General features: G+C 41.2%; 2 protein-coding genes across 12 annotated transcripts in view; one reads left to right on the top strand and one right to left on the bottom strand.

Moving 5' to 3' along the window:
• ST3GAL6 (ST3 beta-galactoside alpha-2,3-sialyltransferase 6) overlaps window positions 1-15,624 on the top strand; it is a 177,960-nt gene extending 162,336 nt beyond the window's left edge. For 7 of the 9 annotated variants that reach the window (XM_073307840.1, XM_073307832.1, XM_073307848.1 and 4 more), the window contains 4 exons: window positions 2,940-3,126; window positions 4,510-4,647; window positions 8,049-8,201; window positions 11,273-15,624. In XM_073307840.1, the coding sequence (XP_073163941.1) occupies window positions 2,940-3,126; window positions 4,510-4,647; window positions 8,049-8,201; window positions 11,273-11,353 (559 nt within the window). In that variant the 3' untranslated portion in view covers window positions 11,354-15,624. Of the gene's footprint in view, window positions 1-2,939; window positions 3,127-4,509; window positions 4,648-5,223; window positions 5,310-8,048; window positions 8,597-11,272 lie in introns of those variants that run through there. The other 2 variants (XR_012154502.1, XR_012154504.1) reach the window with 2 other exon arrangements.
• A 1,729-nt stretch (window positions 15,625-17,353) lies between these two features.
• Window positions 17,354-21,909, bottom strand: part of COL8A1 (collagen type VIII alpha 1 chain) — a 115,248-nt gene continuing 110,692 nt past the window's right edge. For all 3 annotated transcript variants that reach the window (XM_073307768.1, XM_073307788.1, XM_073307778.1), the window contains one exon: window positions 17,354-21,021. In XM_073307768.1, the coding sequence (XP_073163869.1) occupies window positions 19,115-21,021 (1,907 nt within the window). In that variant the 3' untranslated portion in view covers window positions 17,354-19,114. The remainder of the gene's footprint in view (window positions 21,022-21,909) is intronic.

Raw genomic sequence — 21,909 nt, 5'->3', positions numbered from 1 at the left:
CCACAGTATGCCAACATTTTTATGGCTGATTTAGAACAACGCTTCCTCAGATCTCGTCCCCAATGCCCCTACTCTACTTGCGCTATATTGATGACATCTTCATCATCTGGACCCATGGAAAAGAAGCCCTTGAGGAATTCCACCATGATTTCAACAATTTCCATCCCACCATCAACCTCAGCCTGGACCATTCCACACAAGAGATCCACTTCCTGGACACTGCAGTGCTAATAAGCGATGGTCACATAAACACCACCCTATACCGGAAACCTACTGACCGCTATTCCTACCTACATGCCTCCAGCTTTCACCCAGACCACACCACACAGTCCATTGTCTACAGCCAAGCTCTACGATACAACTGCATTTGCTCCAACCCCTCAGACAGAGACAAACAAGATCTCTATCAAGCATTCTGACAACTACAATATCCACCTGCTGAAGTGAAGAAACAGATTGACAGAGCCAGAAGAGTACCCAGAAGTCACCTACTACAGGACAGGCCCAACAAAATAACAGAAAGCCACTAGCCATTACCTTCAGCCCCCAACTAAAACCCCTCCAACGCATTATCAAGGATCTACAACCTATCCTGAGGGACGACCCATCACTCTCACAAATCTTGGGAGACAGGCCAGTCCTTGCTTACAGACAGCCCCCCAACCTGAAGCAAATACTCACCAGCAACCACACACCACACAACAGAACCACTAACCCAGGAACCTATCCTTGCAACAAAGCCCGTTGCCAGCTGTGCCCACATATCTATTCAGGGGACACCATCACAGGGCCTAATAACATCAGCCACACTATCAGAGGCTTGTTCACCTGCACATCTACCAATGTGATATATGCTATCATGTGCCAGCAATGCCCCTCTGCCATGTACATTGACCAAACCGGACAGTCTCTACGTAAAAGAATAAACGGACACAAATCAGATATCAAGAATTATAACATTCAGAAACCAGTCGGAGAACACTTCAATCTCTCTAGTCATGCAATTACAGACATGAAAGTTGCGATATTACAACAGAAAAACTTCAAAACCAGACTCCAGTGAGAGACTGCTGAATTGGAATTCATTTGCAAATTGGATACAATTAACTTAGGTTACCTTGCATAATGACTTAGCCACTCCCAGTCTCTATTCAAGCCTATTTCCCCTTGTTTTTTCCTACCCCCCCGCATTCCTCAGACGTTCTTGTTAAACCCTGGATTTGTGCTGGAAATGGCCCACCTTGATTATCATACACATTGTAAGGAGAGTGATCACTTTAGATAAGCTATTACCAGCAGGAGAGTGGGGTGGGGAGAGAGAAAACCTTTTGAAGTGATAAACACCCATTTTTCATGGTCTGTGTGTATAAAACATCCTCACTGCATTTTCCACTTTATGCATCCGATGAAGTGAGCTGTAGCTCACGAAAGCTTATGCTCAAATAAATTGGTTAGTCTCTAAGGTGCCACAAGTCCTCCTTTTCTTTCTGTTTTTTAAAGTTATGTGACAAGGGTACATAGCTGACCTATGGTGTCTTTTTAAGTCCATGAAGACTCTTTAAAATCAACATGTATATACGGTAATCATTAACATTACATCAGAAATAAACTCACTTATTACCATGGACCTGTCCCACAAATACTGGAACCAGCTGTAACAAATAGAATTTTCCATAGTTTCTTTCTTCTTTTAAGTATTATTCATTTTCAAGCCCCTGCCCTGAGGAGTCTGCAGCCTAACTCAGACAAATGTGATACACAGTGTCATGTTTTAGACAAAGTGATAGAGATCATCTTCTTGAGATTTTGTGAAAGCAGTGGATTTTAAGGAGGACTGGGAGAGTTCTTAGCATGTGAGGATTGGCAGATGGTTCCAAAGAGTACAGGATAGCCACAAAGTAAAGGATGTGCGATGGTGATTTGTACTACTACTTCCACCACTCGTCAGCTTGTTTAACTCTTCAGGGCAGAACAGAGTCCCCAATATCTTGGCTTCCCCCTTTTCTTTAATTCAGTGTCTCTGAGAGCAGCAGTCACTCAGCATTTACAAATATTAATTAAAAAAACCCCCAGAAACTATATAAATGCACCACATAGGTTAAATTAAAACTAGGTAAATGATGGACACGGTCTGAACCCTAATTCTGTCGAGATATAGAAGAGAATTAATTCTCTTCATTTATCCAACACTTGGGGGGTTGTATTGTCTTCTCTGGAACCTGGATCTTCCAGCAGTTAATCAATAGCTATCCGTGCCAGGGCTTTCCTGGGGTGTTTTCACCACATTTGAGGATCTACCTAAGTATAGGATACACTGTCTCCAGTTCCCCCTCTTTCTGAGCTGTTTCTCCAGCACAAATCCACCTTCAGCTGACTCTCCAGCAGGTACTACTGGCCAGCAACTTTTCTAGAACGTCCCTATCCGTAAGTGTACATAGATTTACCCTGAGGAATTGCCAGGGTGACTCTCCTGTTGTCTGCTCTAGGACAGTTTAGCTTTGTAGTGACCAGTTCTACCACATTTGTTACTCTCCCATCTTGGCTGTCAATTTACTAAACAAAAGAAACAAGAAAACAAAGGGCCTGGCTTCCTCCATCATGACTTAGGAGAAAATTGCTACTGAATTAAACTGAACTAGATAATCTGAAGTTTTAAGGCAGTATTCGTTTATGGGCCAAGTCAGAGGGAATCTTGCTGGAGTGGGGCTGCATGGTTGGCAATATTGTCATTTATTCTGAACCTTCTTGACCACATTTCCTAACAAGTTTGAAGACCCTGGGCTAAATTGTCAATGCAGGATCTACCTGCACATCTCCCAATTAACATTATTAATAAAAGTCACACTGCTAAATCCTTGTGCTATTTGCCCTGCAGAGCCCATCAAAATGGATTTATGGTGATCCTCTCTGTATATATTTTTTTCTCCCTTTGCCTACAGAATGAATAATGGTCCCGTCATAGGGTACGAAGAGGATGTTGGAAGGAGGACAACTTTCCGACTTTTTTATCCAGAGTCTATTTTTTCAGATCCAATTAACTATGATCCTAACACTACTGTAATTCTTCTTGTCTTCAAACCACATGACTTAAAGTGGCTCTGGAACATACTGAGTGGTCATAAAATAGTAAGTTTAATTTATTTATTATATTTAGTTAGTTTTGGTTCAAATTGTCTTGGCTTTGATTATCTGGGCTGAGTGTATGCATCAACCTCTTTGTAGTACTCTTGGAAGTAAAGTGCTGTAATAAACTGAAGTAATTATCAGAACAGCTCATGCTATGTTCCTACAATTTAGCTGAAGACAAGAAAAACTTTGGAAAATAGTCTTGGTCAAAGCCTCAGCTGATGTCAATCAGTATAATTGAACTGAATGGAACTACAGCAGTTCACACCAGCTGAGGATATTACCCTCTGTTTTGAAACCATTCTACCTGTGTCATATAGTTTTTGGATTCTTTCCCCCGTCCCAACCCCCCCACACCAGGCCCCAATTCCTTCCTCCACAGTTTTATATTGCTAGGAATATATGCATGGAAACAGGATTTTATTTTTTTAAGTATTCATCCCCACTTGCTCTCTGTTCTGCACCTAAATGAGAATTATTTTGATCCACATTGGATCAGGGAATGGGAGCTCAACTTATTTACATGGCAGATGGAGAAGGAGAATTTTTTTATAGGACGTGGTATTGTTTTAACACATAAGGGACATTAGGCTTGTTTCTGCTCTCCCTTACTCTGGAATCACTGGGTTATTGGGGAAGGTGGACTAGATGATCGGAATGGCCTCTTTTAGCCTTAAAATTTATTAAACTTCAGTTGAATTACTCCTGATTTTTATACCAATTCAAGTGAGATCAAAATCAGTTACTCCATTTTCAAAGTGAGTGATAAGCACAGTACCTGCCAACATTCTCAAAGCAAACATCAGTAGATTCTGAATTTGCATAAATGTATGTAACTTGCATCATTTTGAATAAATCTGCATAGTCTATAGGGAAAACCCTGTAAGGTAGAATTGGCAACCCTGTAAGCAGCAGAAGGAACTAAAATCAAAATGAATTCCCTGTCCGTACAAACGAGCAAGCAAAGTACAGAAAATATGACTGATCAACCAAATTGTCTCAAAATCATATAGGCCAAATTCTGCCTTCAGATACATAGGTGAAAGTGCTGTTGACTTCAGGGGGAGATGTCCCCATATATCTGAAGGTATCATTGGGCCCAGTGTTTTTCTAACTGTTCTATACTGTGCCAGAAATACTACTGGTGGGTATTTTATATACAAGAAACTCCATTATTTTTCTTATACTCAGTGACATTTTGAGAAATGTAAAAAATCAAAGACTCTATCATGATTTTTATTTATTTATTTATTTTAAATCATGTGTGTGGCTTCTCCTCTCTGCCCACTCCAAATGCATGACGTGTGAGTTAGACTTAGAGATGCTACAGAAAAGCAAAATCAACTAAGCCTAAAAGTAAAACAGTATATTTGACTATTACAGAATACTAATAGTTTCTGGAAGAAACCCGCCTTGAAAATGATATATAAAGCTAACCAAATCAGGGTACTCGACCCTGTCATTATCAGAAAAACAGCACATGAATGGCTTCAGTTCCCAACAAAGTTTCCCAGAAAAGAAGTAGGTATATTTTTGTTTGTTTCCAAGTAGATTATATAAAATTATCACCATAATCTGTTTATTGTAATTCAGTATGTTGAAAAACCTCTTTCAGGTTTACGCTATATTATTGTTTTTTGGGGTTCTTTAAAATAATTTCATTGACATTTTCATTAGACAAAACCACGCCATGGCCTTGTTTAGTCATTGACTATGAAGCACATCTGTATGTCTTAAAGTGTGCAGTATTTCCCATGCTTGTTTTGTAGTTTTAACATGAGTTAACTGGTTGAGATGAGCCCTACAGCTTAAGCTAACACACATCAAAAATAGACCTTTTATCCTAGTGTGGATATGGCTTCTGTGTCTACATAGATTCATGTAGCATATACATACAGAGGAAAAGAATACATAATAGCATGGGTGGGGAGAGGGGCTATAAAGACTTCATCATAATGGATTTGGGCTGGCTAAATTAGCCACTGGAATGAGATGAGCAACATTCAGTCCTGGAAAAATAGTGGTTTTAAGGTGTAATGGCTCATAACTAGAATGGAAAGCTTTATATCACTGGCTTCTATCCTTGCCTTCCAATAGGACATAGCCCTCACTTCAGCCCTGGAAAGTTCATAGACATTGCATCCCAACCATACAGCATTACCATGCATGGAAAAACTATATAGGTAAATTTTGCAGAAGTTAGTAAAATGTATCAGTTTTATTTTTCCTCCCCCATCCTCAGTGAGATTCATGATACTAAGCTTTTAGTGTTGGAGGAATATGAAAAATGGTGCCAATGTGGTTTTTATTTTAAACTGCCTGAAATATTCCTAAAATATTTTTGTTTATAAAACATTCAGCATAAACAGAATACCTAATGGTGGGGTTTGTTATAAAGATTTTAGTGGCACTTGCTTAGGTTGAGGTGTATATCAATTGAGCAATAGGGGCATCCTCAATTAAACCTTTCCACCATCTGCCCCAGAGAGTCTTTCAGCATTTAATGCACTGAAGTGTGTGACATCTTACCCGTTCCTTCAGAGATTAAAAAAAAAACATTGCCAAATAGGTAACACTGCTGTGGTGTTGAGTAGAGAACCACAAGAGAGGGAGAGGATACTTTTCTCAGTGGTGCCGTTAAGACTGGGCACTGGCATAGAAGTCCAAGGAGTCACAAAACCAGGAAAAAGAAAGACGTTTAGCCAGGGACGCCGGTACAGAACCCAGATTCATGGTTTTGTTATTCAAACATTGTTTTTAATGATGAAATATATTTGTAATTTATAACAAGACCCTCTGCATTTGGGGGCTATCATTCCTTAGTGGGCTCCTGCATAGTTCTGTCCTCTTCCAACAGCCTCTTAGCATTCTAGTGGAAGGAGTGCCATCAAGTGGTAGCTTTGCAAATTGAGGCAGAGCATTGCGATTGACGTAACCTCTTATTTTTATATTAAAATAATTGTAATTGATAGTTTCTTTCTAAAGAATGTTCTAACAGAACTGTAGGTTTCGACCTGTAAACCTTCTTTGTGTAGGCAAGATTGATCTTAGACTGCACAGGCCTTTGTGATGTTAAGTAAATAAGCTTCATCTGCCATACCCTGAGGCCACAGACTAGTTGTTACACAAAGTGCTGTATCATAAAAGAGCAGCTGACGCCCCATGGAAATCTTTCCAAAGTATCCTCTGTAGAATAAATACCACATTTGTCTGATTTGACCTTCCTAATAGTTCTTGCTAAGCATATTTGATCTCCATGAAAGCAAATTTATCTGTTCCTGCTGCTTTTTTTTCTCTTACATTAAATCACAACTTGCATCTGCTAGCTCAGATGGGTTCTTTGGAAAGGACTGGAATGTCACAAAGGTGTTTGCAAAAAGAAAAGGAGTACTTGTGGCACCTTAGAGACTAACCAATTTATTTGAGCATGAGCTTTCGTGAGCTACAGCTCACTTCATCGGATGCATACCGTGGAAACTGCAGCAGACTTTATATACACACAGAGAATATGAAACAATACCTCCTCCCACCCCACTGTCCTGCTGGGGTGGGAGGAGGTATTGTTTCATATTCTCTGTGTGTATATAGTCTGCTGCAGTTTCCACGGTATGCATCCAATGAAGTGAGCTGTAGCTCACGAAAGCTCATGCTCAAATAAATTGGTTAGTCTCTAAGGTGCCACAAGTACTCCTTTTCTTTTTGCGAATATAGACTAACACGGCTGTTACTCTGAAACAAAGGTGTTTATGGCTTCAAATGGGAGATAAAGCAACCGGAGCAGAGGAGAATCTAATGACCCTCTCAAGCCCCATAGACAGAGTGACCAGATGTCCCGATTTTATAGGGACAGTCCTGATATTTGGGGCTTTGTCTTATATAGGCACCCATTACCCCACACCCCTTGTCACGATTTTTCACACTGGCTATCTGGACTTCCTATCCACAGAAAGCCCAGTGGTTTTGTGAACTCTGTTAGGAAATATTGTCCCCCTTAAAGGTGGCCTCAGCCCCTTCCGGGAGTGTCATGGGGTCAGGATAGGCAGGAAGCCTGTCTTAGTGGCAACTACACTGCACCGCTGATCAGGAGTTGCCAGAAGTAAGTGCTGCCTGGCGGGAGGCTGCACCCCAAACCTCTTCCTGCACCCCAGCCCTGAGCCCCCTCCCAGAGCCAGTACCCTGTACCCCCTCCGGCACCCCAGCACTCTGCTCCATCCCGGAGCCCCCTCCTGCACTCAAACGCCTTCTCAGAGCCTGCACCCCACACCCTCTCCTGTACCCCAACCCCCTGCCTCCAGCTCAGCCCAGAGCCCGCACCCCCTCCCGAACCGTAATCCCCTACCGCAGCCCGGTGAAAGTGAGTGAGGGTTGGGGAGAGCGAGTGACGGGGCGGGGAAGGGGGGATGGAGTGACAGGGCGGGGCTTTGGGGAAGGGGTGGGGTAGATCCTGGGCTGCCCTTAAATTCAAAAAATGATCTTGGGCGTAAAAAGGTTGGAGAGCCCTACAAGAGGTCATCAGATAGATCCAGTAGTAACAATGAATTGAATATTCACATAGTCTTCCTCTGCTCTGGTAATACATTTTAATTGGCTCTTCAGAATTAAAAACTGGACACTGCTCATAGTTATCTTTAATGTACAAAGTGATGTTTTGACTTCTGTGGTGTGGATATATGTTGCTGGGTCTAGTTCTAGAGACCTAAACAATTTCATCACTCTTGACAATTTTTCTTCCAGAAGAAAAATTTTTTTTTCTTTCTGAAATTTCCAGCTCTGAAAAAGCTCAGAGCTACTTTTAGCAACGTTGCTAACTTTTTAGCACTGCAGAGTCATTAGTGCATTTTATGTTGTTGTTAAAACCCCCACTCTTGGATTTGTCTCCTTATATCAAGCTGACAATTATATTTGTTTGTTTGTGCTTTTAGAAACCCAAACATCCTACAACAGGGCTAATTGCCATCACGATGGCATTTCACATATGCAGTGAAGTTCACCTGGCAGGCTTTAAGTACAACTTCACTGACCGAAACAGTTCTTTGCATTATTATGGCAATGAGACCATGTCTGAGATGATTGAGGTAATGTACTATTTTCTTTTATGGGAAATGCTTAGAGAAAAATAGTCTTGTGCTAATAAGTTGGGAGACACAATGGTCTGAAAGAATGAGCATGGTTGAGGAGTCGGAAAGTCTTGAGTTCTATTCCTGGCTCTAGTACTGATTGGCTTTTTGGCATTAGGCAAGTCACTTTACCCTGCCTCAGTTTCCCCTTCTGTAAAATGGGTGGAGCTGGTCAGAAGTTTTCCAGTGGAATGTTTTTCTGTTGGAAAATGCCAGTTAGTCAAAACTGACACATTCTGCAGAAACATGTCTGTTTCATAGAATCATAGAGCTGGGAGGGACCTTGAGAAGTCACCTCATCCATCTCCCCCACACTGAGCCAGGACCAAGTAAACCTACCTAGACCATCCTGGGTAGGTGTTTCTCTAACCTGTTCTTAAAAACCTCCAGTGGTGGGGATTCCACAACCTCCCTTGGTAACCTATTCCAGAGCTTAATGACCCTTATGGTTAGAACATTCTTCCAAAAGTCTAATCTAAATCTCTCTTGCTGCAGATTAAGCCCATTACTTCTCCATGTCCCTGGAAAGTAGATAAGAACAACTGATCTCCATCCTCTTTATAACAGCCCCTAACACATTTGAAGACTGTTATTAGGTCCCCCTCAGTCGTCTTTTCCCAAGGCTAAACATGCCCAGGTTTTTTAACCTTTCTTCATAGGTCGGGTTTTCTAAACTTTGTATCATTTTTCTTGCTCTCCTCTAGACTCATTCCAATTTGTCCACATCTTTCTTAAAGTATAGCACCCTGAATCGGACACAAGTATTTCAGTGGAGATCTCACTAGTGCAGAATAGAGTGGGACAGTTACTTCAGGTCTTCCATATAATGCTCCTGTTAATGTACCCCTGAACAATATTTGCCATTTTCACAACTGCATCACATTGTTGGCTCATATCAGAGATGCAACCAGAATGACTCCTGGCTCACATCAACTTGTGATCCGCTATAACCCCCAGATCCTTTTCAGCAGTACTATCACCTAGCCAGTTATTCCCGATTTTATAGTTGTGCATTTGATTTTGTTTTCCTAAGTTTAGTACTGTGCCCTTGTCTTTATGAAATTTCATCTTGTTGATTTCCGACCAATTCCCCAATTTGTCAAGGTTGTTTTGAATTCTAATCCTGTTCTCTAAAGTGCTTGCAACCCCTCCCAGCTTGGTATCAGCTACTCATTTTATAACCACACTCTCCACTCCACTATCCAACTCATTAATTAAAATATTGAATGGACCTCGGACCGACCCCTGTGAGACCCCACTACATAAACCTTCCCAGTTTGACAGCGAACCATTGATAACTATTCTTTGAGTATGGTCTTTCAACCAGTTGTGCATCCACCTTATAGTAGATGTCATCTAGATCACATTTCCCTAGTTTACTTATGGAAATGTCAAGTGGGACTGTGTCAAAGCCTTACCAAAATCAAGATATATCACATCACAAGAACAGCCATATTGGGTCAGACCAAAGGTCCATCTAGCCCAGTATCCTGTCTTCTGACAGTGGCCAATGCCAGGTGCTTCAGAAGGAGTCTACTGTTTGCCCCCTATGCAGTAGTCCAGGGACAATGTCAAAGCAGAAAATTAGGTTTCCACAAATCTTCCAGTGGAAGAAAGGCAGATTTCAAAACTTTCCTGCCAGGCAGGTTTCTGTCAGAAGGAACCGAGGAGCAGACCCACACAATTTTTGCGTGATGGGAAGAGAGAGCAGAGCTGGCCTTGAGATGCTGGGGTTTTTTCTGCTCCTTCCTGCCCTCTTGTGGAAATTATTTGGGCTGGCAGCTACTTTCCTTTACACTCTGCCCTGTCTGAAATTTTTTGTTGGCTCCTGAGGAGTCAGGGGGAGCTCTGCTTGACAGGGCAGCGTTGGCTGCTGCTGTAGAAGAGGCAGGGAATGAGGAAAGACAGATGGCCAATCAGTTGAGGATTTCCCTAGGTGGGGTTTTTCCACAGACACACAGAAGGGTCAGAAAACCACTAGTCTGTCCCCACAGTATTTGGGAGGTTTGTGTAGGGCCTGATCCAAAACACATTGAAGTCAGTGAAAAGACTTCCATTTACTTCAATAGGCTTTGGATTGGGGCTGAGGAAGAGGAGATAGATTGGAATTTGGAGGGAGGGGCTGTTTTTGATGTATTGTCTAGAGACTGACTGATAGGACCCAGACCTGCCAAAAATTCGTCTGTGCACTATTCATGAAATCAGGTGGAGCTTTAAAAATAAATTCTTTTCCAATTCTGTATGAAGAAAGAAGTTTTCTAAATATGTATATTTATCTATTTCATATAAGCATGGTGTGGAATCCTGGAAGTTAGTCATGGAAGAGGCCTCTGAGGTCACGCCCAGTCCATCTCTCTGCCACTGATAGATTATTCCCTGCAGTATAGTTTCTAATATGAGTCTAGTCTGGTTTTGACTTCCACCACTTCTCTTGGGAGGCTATTCCTCAGCCTTTGGATATATGCACACTGCACGCTTCTTTCAGTGGCTGTAGAGTACATACCCAGGTAGCACCCCCAGCAAGGGTATAAATAGCAGTGTAGCCAGTGAGGGACAGTTTAGGCAGGTATAGTATGGACACACCTGAGTACATGCCCTACATAGCTCTCTACTCGCTCAAGCTGTGTCTCCCTAGCTGCACTGTTATTTTTTAGCAATGTAGTGTCCCGTTGCTCGAGCCTTTTACTGCCAGAGGTAAAGACTCTGTCAGTGGGGAAGGGCTCTGGCAGGGGGTGGACTTTCCTGCTGCCACCCCCTGCCAGAGCCTTTCACTGACACATCGCTATGTGCTACAGTGTGGATGCAGCCTGCTTTTCACTGCTGCATGTAGCTGTATGTACACTATATGTTGTCACCAATGGTGTGCAGAGTAGGCGTAGCCTATAAGTGTATGAGTCCCTTCCCACAAACGTTTCTGGCTATAGCATTATGTGAGTAATCCATTTGATTCATGGAAAAGAGCGTACCTTTGTTGTTTGCAGTAACAATTTGATTTTGTCTTGTTTCCCCACACCCCGCCCCCCCTTCAGAATGGATACCACAACATCATTGCTGAGCAAACGTTTTTGAAGTCGCTTATAGATAAGAACTTTGTGATCAGCTTGACATGAGACTGAATAGACAATGGCAGAATGATCACTATTTTCAACAAGATAGATTTTATTTTTTGTACTGTATTTTTATTTTTTAAATGCCATATCTATTACTGAAATATTTAAAAGAAGCACGGATGCCTCATAAAGGTGGCGGTAGTGGGGTGCCACTGTCTAAGACTGATGATGAGTCGCTATCTCCTGGACACAAGTAGAGTGAACTGATGTCTGTGACTCTGTTTAATTATGAAAAAATACAACCTTCAGCTAAAAAATATCAGGGATATATAAAAATATGATGCACACCATTTATTTAACAATAAGAAAAAAAAATTCAGCAACTGATGTCTTTTCCGTATCTTCCTTTCCTGTTGCCCAGAGACTTGGAAGGCTATGAAATAATTGATAAAGGGATACAAAGTCTTTCACCCCTCTCTTCTGGTTTGAAAACGATTTAGGATAAGTGTATCTGCAAATCATTACTATCTGAAGGATGTCTAGTAGCTGTATAGTATATAAAGTGCATTTTTAGTCTCAGTCCACCTCCCAGAGGGCAGATGTCCACATCATAGAAAATCACCTTCATAATTCACACAAACTGGTGTTTTCTTGTTGTCTATCTCAACAAAGAGGCCCCAGACTGAACTGCCCATGGACTTCTGGATATAGCATGTGTACACCTGGGTTGGAGACCCACTGGTATAACAGTGTGGGGAAGTCTGGATTGATTCTGCTCATGCTGTATATAATATATGGATACATTTGTTCTCAGTGCTGTCAGTCTGATTTATTTCACAAGCACCTGAATTCATTTTTAAGAGGTAAGCACAATCTCCTTTAAACTGTGGAATTATAGAAGAGTTTTAAATATCTGAGTCGTTTTGACACTACTGTGCAGTATTGACCATTTTCAGATGGATTCGCAACCAGAACACCCAAATGAATATGAACTAGAATCTTGAGTTTGTAAATTAAAATTTCTTTCAAACAAAATGTCTTTGATGAATAGATTTCCCTCCCCTCCCCAAACACACACACTCCAGAAGCCTTTGCACTTCTTATTCTCCCAAAGATGAAGATATATTTTCCAAAACAGCACAATTCCCCTCACCATAACAGGTAACTGTGAAGGGTTTCAAGAGCACCAAGAGATCATCACATGCACCAATCATCTTCTATATTTCTTGACAGAATGAGCAAAACAGCATCTGAGACACACATTGACCAATTCAGAGAATTACAATTTTGTTTTTATCTGGCAATTCCTTTGTCCTCCTTTCCTTTTATTTTTTCCTGTTCTCTTGAGTTTTAGGCTCCGTGTGTGTGTAACAGTTTCAGAAGTGCCTAAGTGATTTAGGCAACTAAATCCTATTTTCAAACGTGATTTACGTACTTTGGAGCCTAAATCCTAACTCCTAAGTGCCTTAGTCATTCTGAAAATGGGGCCTAGACTTCTAAGTCACTTAGGGTCTTTTGAATTTTTTTACTCAGGATCTTCAACTATAAAATGTTTGGTGGGATAGTCATATATTGTGAACCAGTTTTCTCACAGAAGTCCATAGTAGCTCTAAGTGAAATCTGCTTGAGAATGTCACCAGGAGCTATGAAGACCTAAGTTGCAAAGTAAAATTCCATTCTAATCATCCTATAAGGTACATTAGTCAGGGGAGGTACGTTTTAAAGCTCTGTGGTCAATTGATCGATCTTCTAGGAATCAGAAAATCACAAAGAAGTATGTTTCAAAGGAATTTTGAAAGTGGATAACATAATCTAATATTCCACAGCAGATATATTAATTTGAACAGAGATTAATCTAAAAAACTAGGAGTGCAGGATTGCCTTCTTCAGAAATGAGGGCATGAAGCAAAAGACTGAATCTTGCTATAGAGTATTGACCACTTTTTCCTTGCATCATAACTGTAAAAGTAAGCAAGTACCTGATTTAGATTACAGTGAAGTGGTCAAAGATTTTCTATTACACATTTTCTATTTCTGTCTGTCAGAATTGTTACAAGTATTTTAAAAAATTTATATGGGTCTCACCGTCTCTCTCTCTCTCTTTTTTTTAGCTGCTTGGTTCTAATGAGTGCTATAATTTTTTTTATCCCCGATGGTCTCAGATTAAGCTTGTTGGATTAGTCAGGCCTAAGCTCTAGTGAGGCCACATCATACTACATTTTGTAAGGACGTGATGATTTTGAGTAATTCCAAATGTTTTTAGAAGGTGATATTGAGGCTCTTGCTCTGTTAATCATGTTTTCTATTTTTCTCACCTCCACACTGCCATCATTTTTAGGCCCTTGCTTGAAAATTTATACGCAAATTGATCCATTGTTTTTCACAAGACCTTGAAGCTGGCTAGCATTCATTTCAGTTCATTTAAAAGGCTTGTTTGTGTGGAAAGAAAACCATGAGGAGGTGCATCAGAAGAATTACAGTCATTATTTTTATGTGTCTAGTGCTGTTGAGAGAGGTTTTTATGTAATTACTACATGTGCGGCTTTCAAAAAGCACTCCGCATCAGTGCTGGCCTAACTCTGTACCCCTTGAAGACATTGGTAAAACTCCCACTTCCGTGGAAGCAGAGTTATGCCAAAAGTGAAAATTCTACCTTATAAAACTAGGAACACGGCAGCCTCATGCTGGTCCAACTACATGAGGTCTCTTAAGTATCTGTATAGAACCCATTACATTCTGGCAGTATATAGGTAGTAAAGACTTGTACCAAAGTGTCCAACTGTATCAAAGTGTCAGCGTTTAGTATGATAGTATCACAGGATCGCTTTCCAAAATTAGCTATATAATTTTCCCTCTCCTTTTGAGCAACCCCTGATATTTATCTTTATCATTTCTCTTTCCTTTCCACCTTCTTCCTCATTGAAGAAGGGATACAGCAACACATAGCTTTGGAGAAGTGATTGTTCCTCATCTATACTTGTTCTCCAAATTGGTGTCATCCATAAATCTACTCTCATCCACCTACATCTTTTCTTAAGTTCCTGTCATATGTTTTTTTGTTTGTTTGGAGACATAGAAATAAGTCATGGGTAGGTTTCAGCCAAAAGAGCTGACAACTGGGGTTTGTGACAGTCTAGTTAGTCACCTAAACTATACACACATCACCAAATGGTGACAACTGGGAAGGGGGAGATGGTTGTGAGGGAATGCAAAGAGAACAAAGTTAAGCTTTCAGAGCACTCCAATACATGCTTTGAATGCTACATATATAGAGCAGAGGGTACTGTCTTCAGAAAGCATAATTTATGGGTAAGTAATTTTATCTTTGATACTAAGCAGTGAAATAATTATTACAAAGATTTTTTTGGTAGCATAATGCAGGCTTTATAGAATTCTGTATACATTGGACCTGTTTCTCCGCTGCCATGTACCCTGTGTCGTTATTTACACCTGGGGAATGTGGACACCACATGGTTTCAAATCAGAATAGTAGCATTTTGCACCCATGTTGCACAGGTGTAAATAACTACACAAGGTGCTAGGTAGTGGAGAATCAGAATCATGGTGTCTGTTTTAAATATAACACATTTTTCAGGTCATCCTGTGCCACTGTTATTCCAACTTGCGTTGAGATTTTTCCTTTTAAAAATAAGTTGAGCAATTGGAGGAGGAACTTTTTCTAAGACTCGCTTTCTACAATGGGCCACTCTATTAAAAGCTGCTTTTTAATTTGATATCTGCAACAGTACAAGTTGAAGTCCAGGATACTGCAAGCTGTAGTTCCATGTAGCGTGCCAGTATAACTGCCGAATACTAATGAATTTATTTTGGTTTTCCTTCTGTCAGCTGCAATAGACCATTTGCTTTAAGGCCCCAGTCAAAATACCACTGAAGTGAAGGAGAGTCTTCAGTGGCCTTTGGGGAAGATTCTTAAAGCAATGGACTGAGCTTGCTGTGTTGTGAAAGTTATCTTAATTTCTTCAACTGTAACAATTAAGGGCAATTCTGAGATGTCACTAAAAGACAGGTTACAGATTAATGCACGAAGGATGAATCTGTGAGTGTTTAATGCACATCTGTAGATTACATTTCAAATGAAAATGTATTATTCCTATTTTGGAATGACAAGAAGGGTGTTTAATAATTAGTATGTGACGTGTATTGTTATGTACACAAATAATATACTTATCTTTTTTCCAAACACCCTTACAGGGCACTTTTACATATTTTCTTAACCTAAAATATGGGAACAGGGGTGTTGTTTGTGTGGCTGTGTTGTTTGTGTATGTGTTTTAATAATTTTAAGAGTATGTGAAAATCAATGTTTTGTTTTTCTGGTTTCAATAAATATTTGATTTCATTTGCTGTTTGGCTTGATTTTTGTGTGCCTTTTACACAAACTCTATTTTGACAGTCATTGGCTGTTAACAGGTATTTTAAGTGGAGTTTTGAATATTGTGAGTCAGATTATTTTCCATATAATCTGTTTTAAGGACACTGCCCTCTTCAGGCACATTTTAGCAAATCACAGTGCTAGACCTCATTACAGCACTATATAAATGATGTATGGTGGCTCTATCATTGCCGTTCAGTTGACACATTTAATTTGATAAAGGAGATGTCAAGTTTCTATGGTGGTGGGTAGAGAAATGGGGAGGGAAAGTGCCATCCATGTAACTTTAACATGAGCCGTAGCATAGTGCACAAATGATACACTCTATCAGAACGGTGGCTTTTGCTTTCTCAAAATTGAGGGGCAGGACAAAATCACTCTTTTTTGGGAAGATTGACACTTTGCAAATTAGGTTTCAAACTACTCTTTGCTGAGCAAAAGCAAAATCTTGTCACGGTTGGTGATGGTAAATTTCATCAAAGAAGAAAATTCTCTTAGAGGCAACATTTTCATGGGTTTTTAATCTTGTTCATCACGAGTCGTGTCTGGAAGCTCAATAGGAAGAGCTTGAGGAAACAGGAAGCTCACGAGAGACTTCGGAGGAAAAGCAGAGAAATACTAAAGAACATATTGTTTGCCTCAGTGCTATTTGTTTTTTCTCACTTTTTCCCCCCATGAACTTGAGTTTGGAAAAGAAAAAGCCCTTTCTTCGGTGTGTGGTTTTAGGGATTCTGAGTGTGGCCCAGTGTTCAAAAAGAAGAAGAAAAAAATCCACCATGAATGAATATGCGGGCACATTCACTTTAGTTTTGACATTTTGTGCTAGATTGTGACATTACATTTTGCCATGAGTAAGGGGCTGCCCTGCCCCAAGAGCACCTCAGGGAATGGACTGTGAGAATTAAAAATTTGTTCTCTGGTCTCTGTCTGAGCAATCAAGGCACCAGGAATTTGCTACTGGTCTATTTCAGTATCAGATTGTTTCCCACACTATGCTAGTTTGGTGAATAAACGTCTCTGTTCTACAATGGCAGATCTGGGAACAGAATTCAGATCTCCTGACTCTGGATCTGATGGCCCATCCTCAGCAGCATGCTGTACAGCCCACGGTATATTTATGCCTATTGGTAGGTTCAAGGCTTAAAAGGAGACTGTCACTAATTGCCCACCCAGAATGATGAGGATCATACTTAAGCATGTGTCTCTTGAGGCACATCCCCTCTTCCTATGCTCCACCCTTTTTTCAACCTGTGTTTTCAAGCAAGGTACATAGTTCTCCACACCAACCAGTACTCTACTTAAACTCTCTCTCCCACACACTCACTCTCTCTCTCTCTCTCTCTCTCTCTCTGAGCCTCCACAACACCCACGAGACACGGCTGTGCATCAAGCAAGGCCATGCAGGATTAAGGCCTATGTAGAAATGCCAGTGGTGTTTCCTCAGGGTGATATTTGCATTTGAGCACATTCAGGATTCTAGAGGCATCATCTGTTGGTAAATGCTCTGTGATTACATTGGTTTCTTTGTAATACGGATTAATAGCAAGCTTGGCAAAATAAAATAAAATGTCCTTTGTAGATCATCATTCATGCTGGCTTGTTTTTCTGCTCTGAAATGTGAATTTGGTGCTTCAAACTTTCTAGTTGCTCTGTTAATAAAAGGAAACTTTTATTTTTTAGATATTTAATAAGATATTTTTTTCAAATCAGTACAAAAAATTTAAATACAAAAATTATTTGCTATTGACATATCTCATACATATCCTGGAAACTCACCAAAGTCACCAGTGTCTGGTAAACTGTCCATTGCCACCAACATTCCATAAAATATCTGAGATCACGCACCGCACTAGAGTCATTGCAGCGCTGTGTTGGTAATACACTGCATTAAACTCTGTATTTAAATAATGGTAATGCCAGTTAAATCTTTTTTTTTTTTTTCTGCACGGAATTTCCTAGTTCATTTTGAATTAAATAGGGTTGCATTAGTCAAGACATAGAAGATGTGTTCAGTCTACTTTTAAACAAATGGAATAGTGTGATGTGCAACACTGAAAAGGGAAACACAGAAAAGTACAGTATAAAGATATTTTTAAATTAATCTCAGTAATTAATTTTTTGCTGTGAGATTAGCACCATTGTTGAACAGACAGTACCTTGTAAAAATGTTGCTTCCCCCACATACACGCACATTTGATGCCTATGTATGCTCATATACAAACTTAGGCAATCAGTAACATAAATAAAAAGAACTGGAAATCAGTTATTACATTAAAAGAAATTGTTCTCAAATGAATCATAAGAGTTTAAGGCCAGTAGGGACCATTAGATTATGTAGTCTGACCTGTATATGAGAGGCCACCGACACCTCTCAGCACCCACGCACAATGGAAATGAGAGAAAAGTAAAAGAGTTTGCTTGATCCTTATTACTAATGAAAATTATTGGGCAACCTCAAACTAGTTTGTTTATTATTTAGCAAACAGAGCAAGTGCCACTTTTGCTGTACATTCATTAATAAGCTAATTTTGGCTGAATCTCAGAACAAGCGCATTCTCTTAAAAGCCGAACAGAATGCAGTTTCTTAGGAAAGGTCTGGGAAAATGCGTGTATTTATACTGCACTGATGTTCGTTGGCCAAAATGCTACATTATTTTAATAATTTGGCATAACATCCCTAAAGTCATTAGACTAAAACCATATCTCAGGTCTACCATGTCTACCGTCTGCTTTGTAAATATATATGGAGGCTTCTTGAATGCTGTGGTATTAAGGATTGATCTATTGCCCACTGAAGTCAGTGGCAATTTTCCTTTTGATTCCAATGGCTATTTGGATAAAGCAGTGAATTAAAATTCTCTTGTGCGAATATTCTTTTCCATCTTAAGTATGTTATTAGAAGAAACTGTCCTGTGATACTGTATGTGGGGAAAATAAGGATTTCAGCTAAGAGAATCTTTGCTTATGGTGCAGGTTTAGATAAACCCTGCTTTAAAAAAAAAAAGCATTACTCAAACTTATACATATATCAGATCATTTCATACTGACACATTCTGTTTAAGTTATCTTTTCATCTCACACTTTAGATCAATGTTCAGTTAAATAGGCAACAGGAGTGAGTGATGTATGCAAGATTTGACCCTTAATATTGTATTATTGTGAATGAAATGAAGTAAGTATGGTATCACAGAAATATATAATGTACAGCTAATATGTCCCCATTGGATACAGAACAACTGTTATGAACCGGATACACATCATAAAATATGTTCACCACACCATTTTTATAACAAGCTGTGCATAATGTGAAACTTTGTTGTACAAGAGGGATCTAAAACTGTCAGTAAATGCATCTTTCAATGGTATAAAAGTTTGAAGCAGAGGAAAAGAGTTGTAATTTTGTCTGGGGTTTTTGTTTTGTTTTGTTTTTACATAGGATACAATAAATATCCTGAGAAAGACGAGTGAACATATTGCCCCGCATAGAGTCCTGCTGCCTGTTCAGATGGCATCTGAATATAAACTTTGTCTCCAGGCATCAGTTGAATGACGGTGCTTCCAGAAGCTTGATCCAGGAAGCCTTTTTTATATTCATCATATGTGTACATCAGTGGCTCATTGTTCTTGTACAAAGCTACCCAGACGCTGGCCCCTTTACAGTGAATGTGGTAGGCAAAGTAGTAAATCCCAGGGATCTCACAGGTGAAGATACCAGTCTGTGGGTTATAGTTCTGCCTGCCATTGTAGAGAAGCTTGTCAAATTTCACAGGCACCCCGACCCGTGGGAAGGGTGTGGTGAGTTCTGCCGTGAATGCAGGCATTTCGTAGACAGTGCCACCATTCTTGCCTTTCTTGCCCATATAGCCAGGTGGGGTCTTCACTCCATCAATGCCAGGCCCCAGCTCTGGCAAATATTGTCCAATGGCCGGTGGGGTGGGTGGGATTATTATTGGAGGACCAGGTGGACCTGGAGGCCCTGGAGGACCCTGAAGACCCGGCTGGCCTGGTGGACCAAGTGCCCCAGGTTTTCCTGGTGGTCCTTGCAGCCCTGAAACACCAGGTTTCCCTACTCCTGGAAAGCCTGGTGGACCGGGTACACCTGGTTCTCCTTTAGGTCCTGGAAGTCCAGGTGGTCCTATTGGGCCACTGGGTCCTGCGATACCTGGGATTCCAGATGGACCTTGATGGCCTTGATCACCGGGGATTCCACGTTCCCCTTTAGGTCCTAATTGCCCAGGAACACCAGGCAGGCCTGGCAAACCTTTGTGACCAGCTTCTCCCTTTGGCCCTATTGGACCAGGTAGTCCTCTAAGACCCGGGGGTCCTACTTCCCCAGGAAAACCTGGCTTTCCTGGGAAACCTTGTAGGCCAGGTTCACCTTTTGGACCAATAGGACCTTGAGGCCCTACAGGTCCACCTTCTCCTTTTGGTCCAGGGAAACCAACAGCACCAGATGGCCCCATTATTCCTGGTAACCCTGGTTGACCTGGCTCCCCGGGGGGCCCACCCATGCCAGGGGGACCCATGTGCCCTTTCTCACCTTTAGGCCCCAGTGCTCCAGGGAAACCACCGATGCCACGATCACCTTTAGGCCCAGGAAATCCTGGTTTCCCAATCCCTGGTAGGCCTGGGGGTCCTGGTAAACCTGGCAAGCCTTGTTCCCCTTTTCCACCTGGGAATCCAGGCTGGCCTGGGATTCCATCTAGGCCTGGTTTTCCAACACCTGGAAGGCCAGGTGGACCTTGAATCCCAGGTGCCCCAAGAAGACCTTGTGGCCCTCGTTCACCTGGAAGTCCTGGTTTACCTATAGGTCCCTGTGGTCCTGGAAACCCAATCATTCCTGGTTTGCCTATCCCTGGGAGTCCAACTGGACCTGGAGGGCCAGGTAACCCAGGTGGACCTTTTAACCCTGGTAAGCCTGGAATCCCAATGCCTTTTTCTCCTTTAGGGCCTTGAAGCCCCGGGAGTCCTGGTGGTCCTTTCATTCCTGGTTCACCCTTTACTCCTGGTTGTCCTGGTAATCCTTGACCACCTGGTTTTCCTATTCCAGGCAGTCCAGGAGGCCCTGGTGGTCCCTGTGGACCTGGTATTCCCATAGGCCCAATCTCTCCCTTTGGTCCCATCTCACCTCTTGACCCAGGGAGCCCCATTGCTCCTGGTTTTCCAGGCATTCCAGGCATACCTGGTTTGCCTATTCCTGGATATCCTTGTGGACCTGGTTTTCCTTTGGCTCCTGGCACTCCATGACCTGGTAATCCTGGGGCACCTGGTGGCCCTCTTGGTCCAGGCTCACCTGGGGGACCTTGCTCACCTCTCAAACTGGCTAACGGCATTTCTGTTTTTAAGAAAAGAAAGAGAGAGAACAACCATAATTTTACCTTTATTGGATATGCAGTTTAAATAGCTCGGTCTCATTTAGGTATTGCTTGGATTTGTGGTAGATATACTAGGTATACCACCTCATGGCCCCAGTAGTTGATTAGAATTAAACATGGCACTTTTATTGTTCTGAATGATTTCATGCACCCCAAATTTCACTTTATTCGTAGTTTAAGTGAAATAGTTATTTTCCCCTCAAAATCTTTCCTTAATTTTTATGTAAAAGCTATCCACACCATAGGTCAATTTGCCACATATATGGGCCAACTTTCAAGTCTGTGATGAAATGCAAAAAACCTTGAATTTTGAGTTCTTTATTTTTTCCCATTTTTTCCTCTCATGACCCCATATCCCCATTCTTTTCTGTCTCTGAATGTTGTGCCATTTCAGTTTAAAATATCTAAACTGATTTGATACACAATAATTTAATAATCTGTATTGGCTCAATGCATCAAACTGCTCGGGGCTAGACTGTAGCTTTGCCACAGCCCTGTGTATGAGGAAGTATGTAGCAACACAGGGAAGGAATTGTACATCTGGGAGGCACAATTCCTGCCCTGCTTCCCCCTTGTTTCAGAAGTGGGGTGGGGGATGTTAGTGATTTGTTGACGTATATCAGCAGCAAACAATAACATCCTGTGCATCTGCTCAGCTGTTCTGGCTGGTGCTTTAGGGAGGGTGGAGTTAAAGCTCTACCCCTGCCCAACTCACTTGTGTGCATGGGTGAGAGGGAAACAGCATGTGCAGAGTCCATGTAGGAACATAAAGGGAGATCTTAATCCCCCTTAATTCCCTGCACAGGCACACACAGAGCAAGGGACAATCTACCCATAGCATTTATATA

The sequence above is a fragment of the Lepidochelys kempii genome, chromosome 1, assembly GCF_965140265.1.
Source record: "Lepidochelys kempii isolate rLepKem1 chromosome 1, rLepKem1.hap2, whole genome shotgun sequence".
NCBI classification, from domain to species: domain Eukaryota; kingdom Metazoa; phylum Chordata; order Testudines; family Cheloniidae; genus Lepidochelys; species Lepidochelys kempii.
The sequence above is the reverse complement of the archived record's forward strand: the minus strand, read 5'-3'. Positions and strand labels throughout refer to the sequence as shown.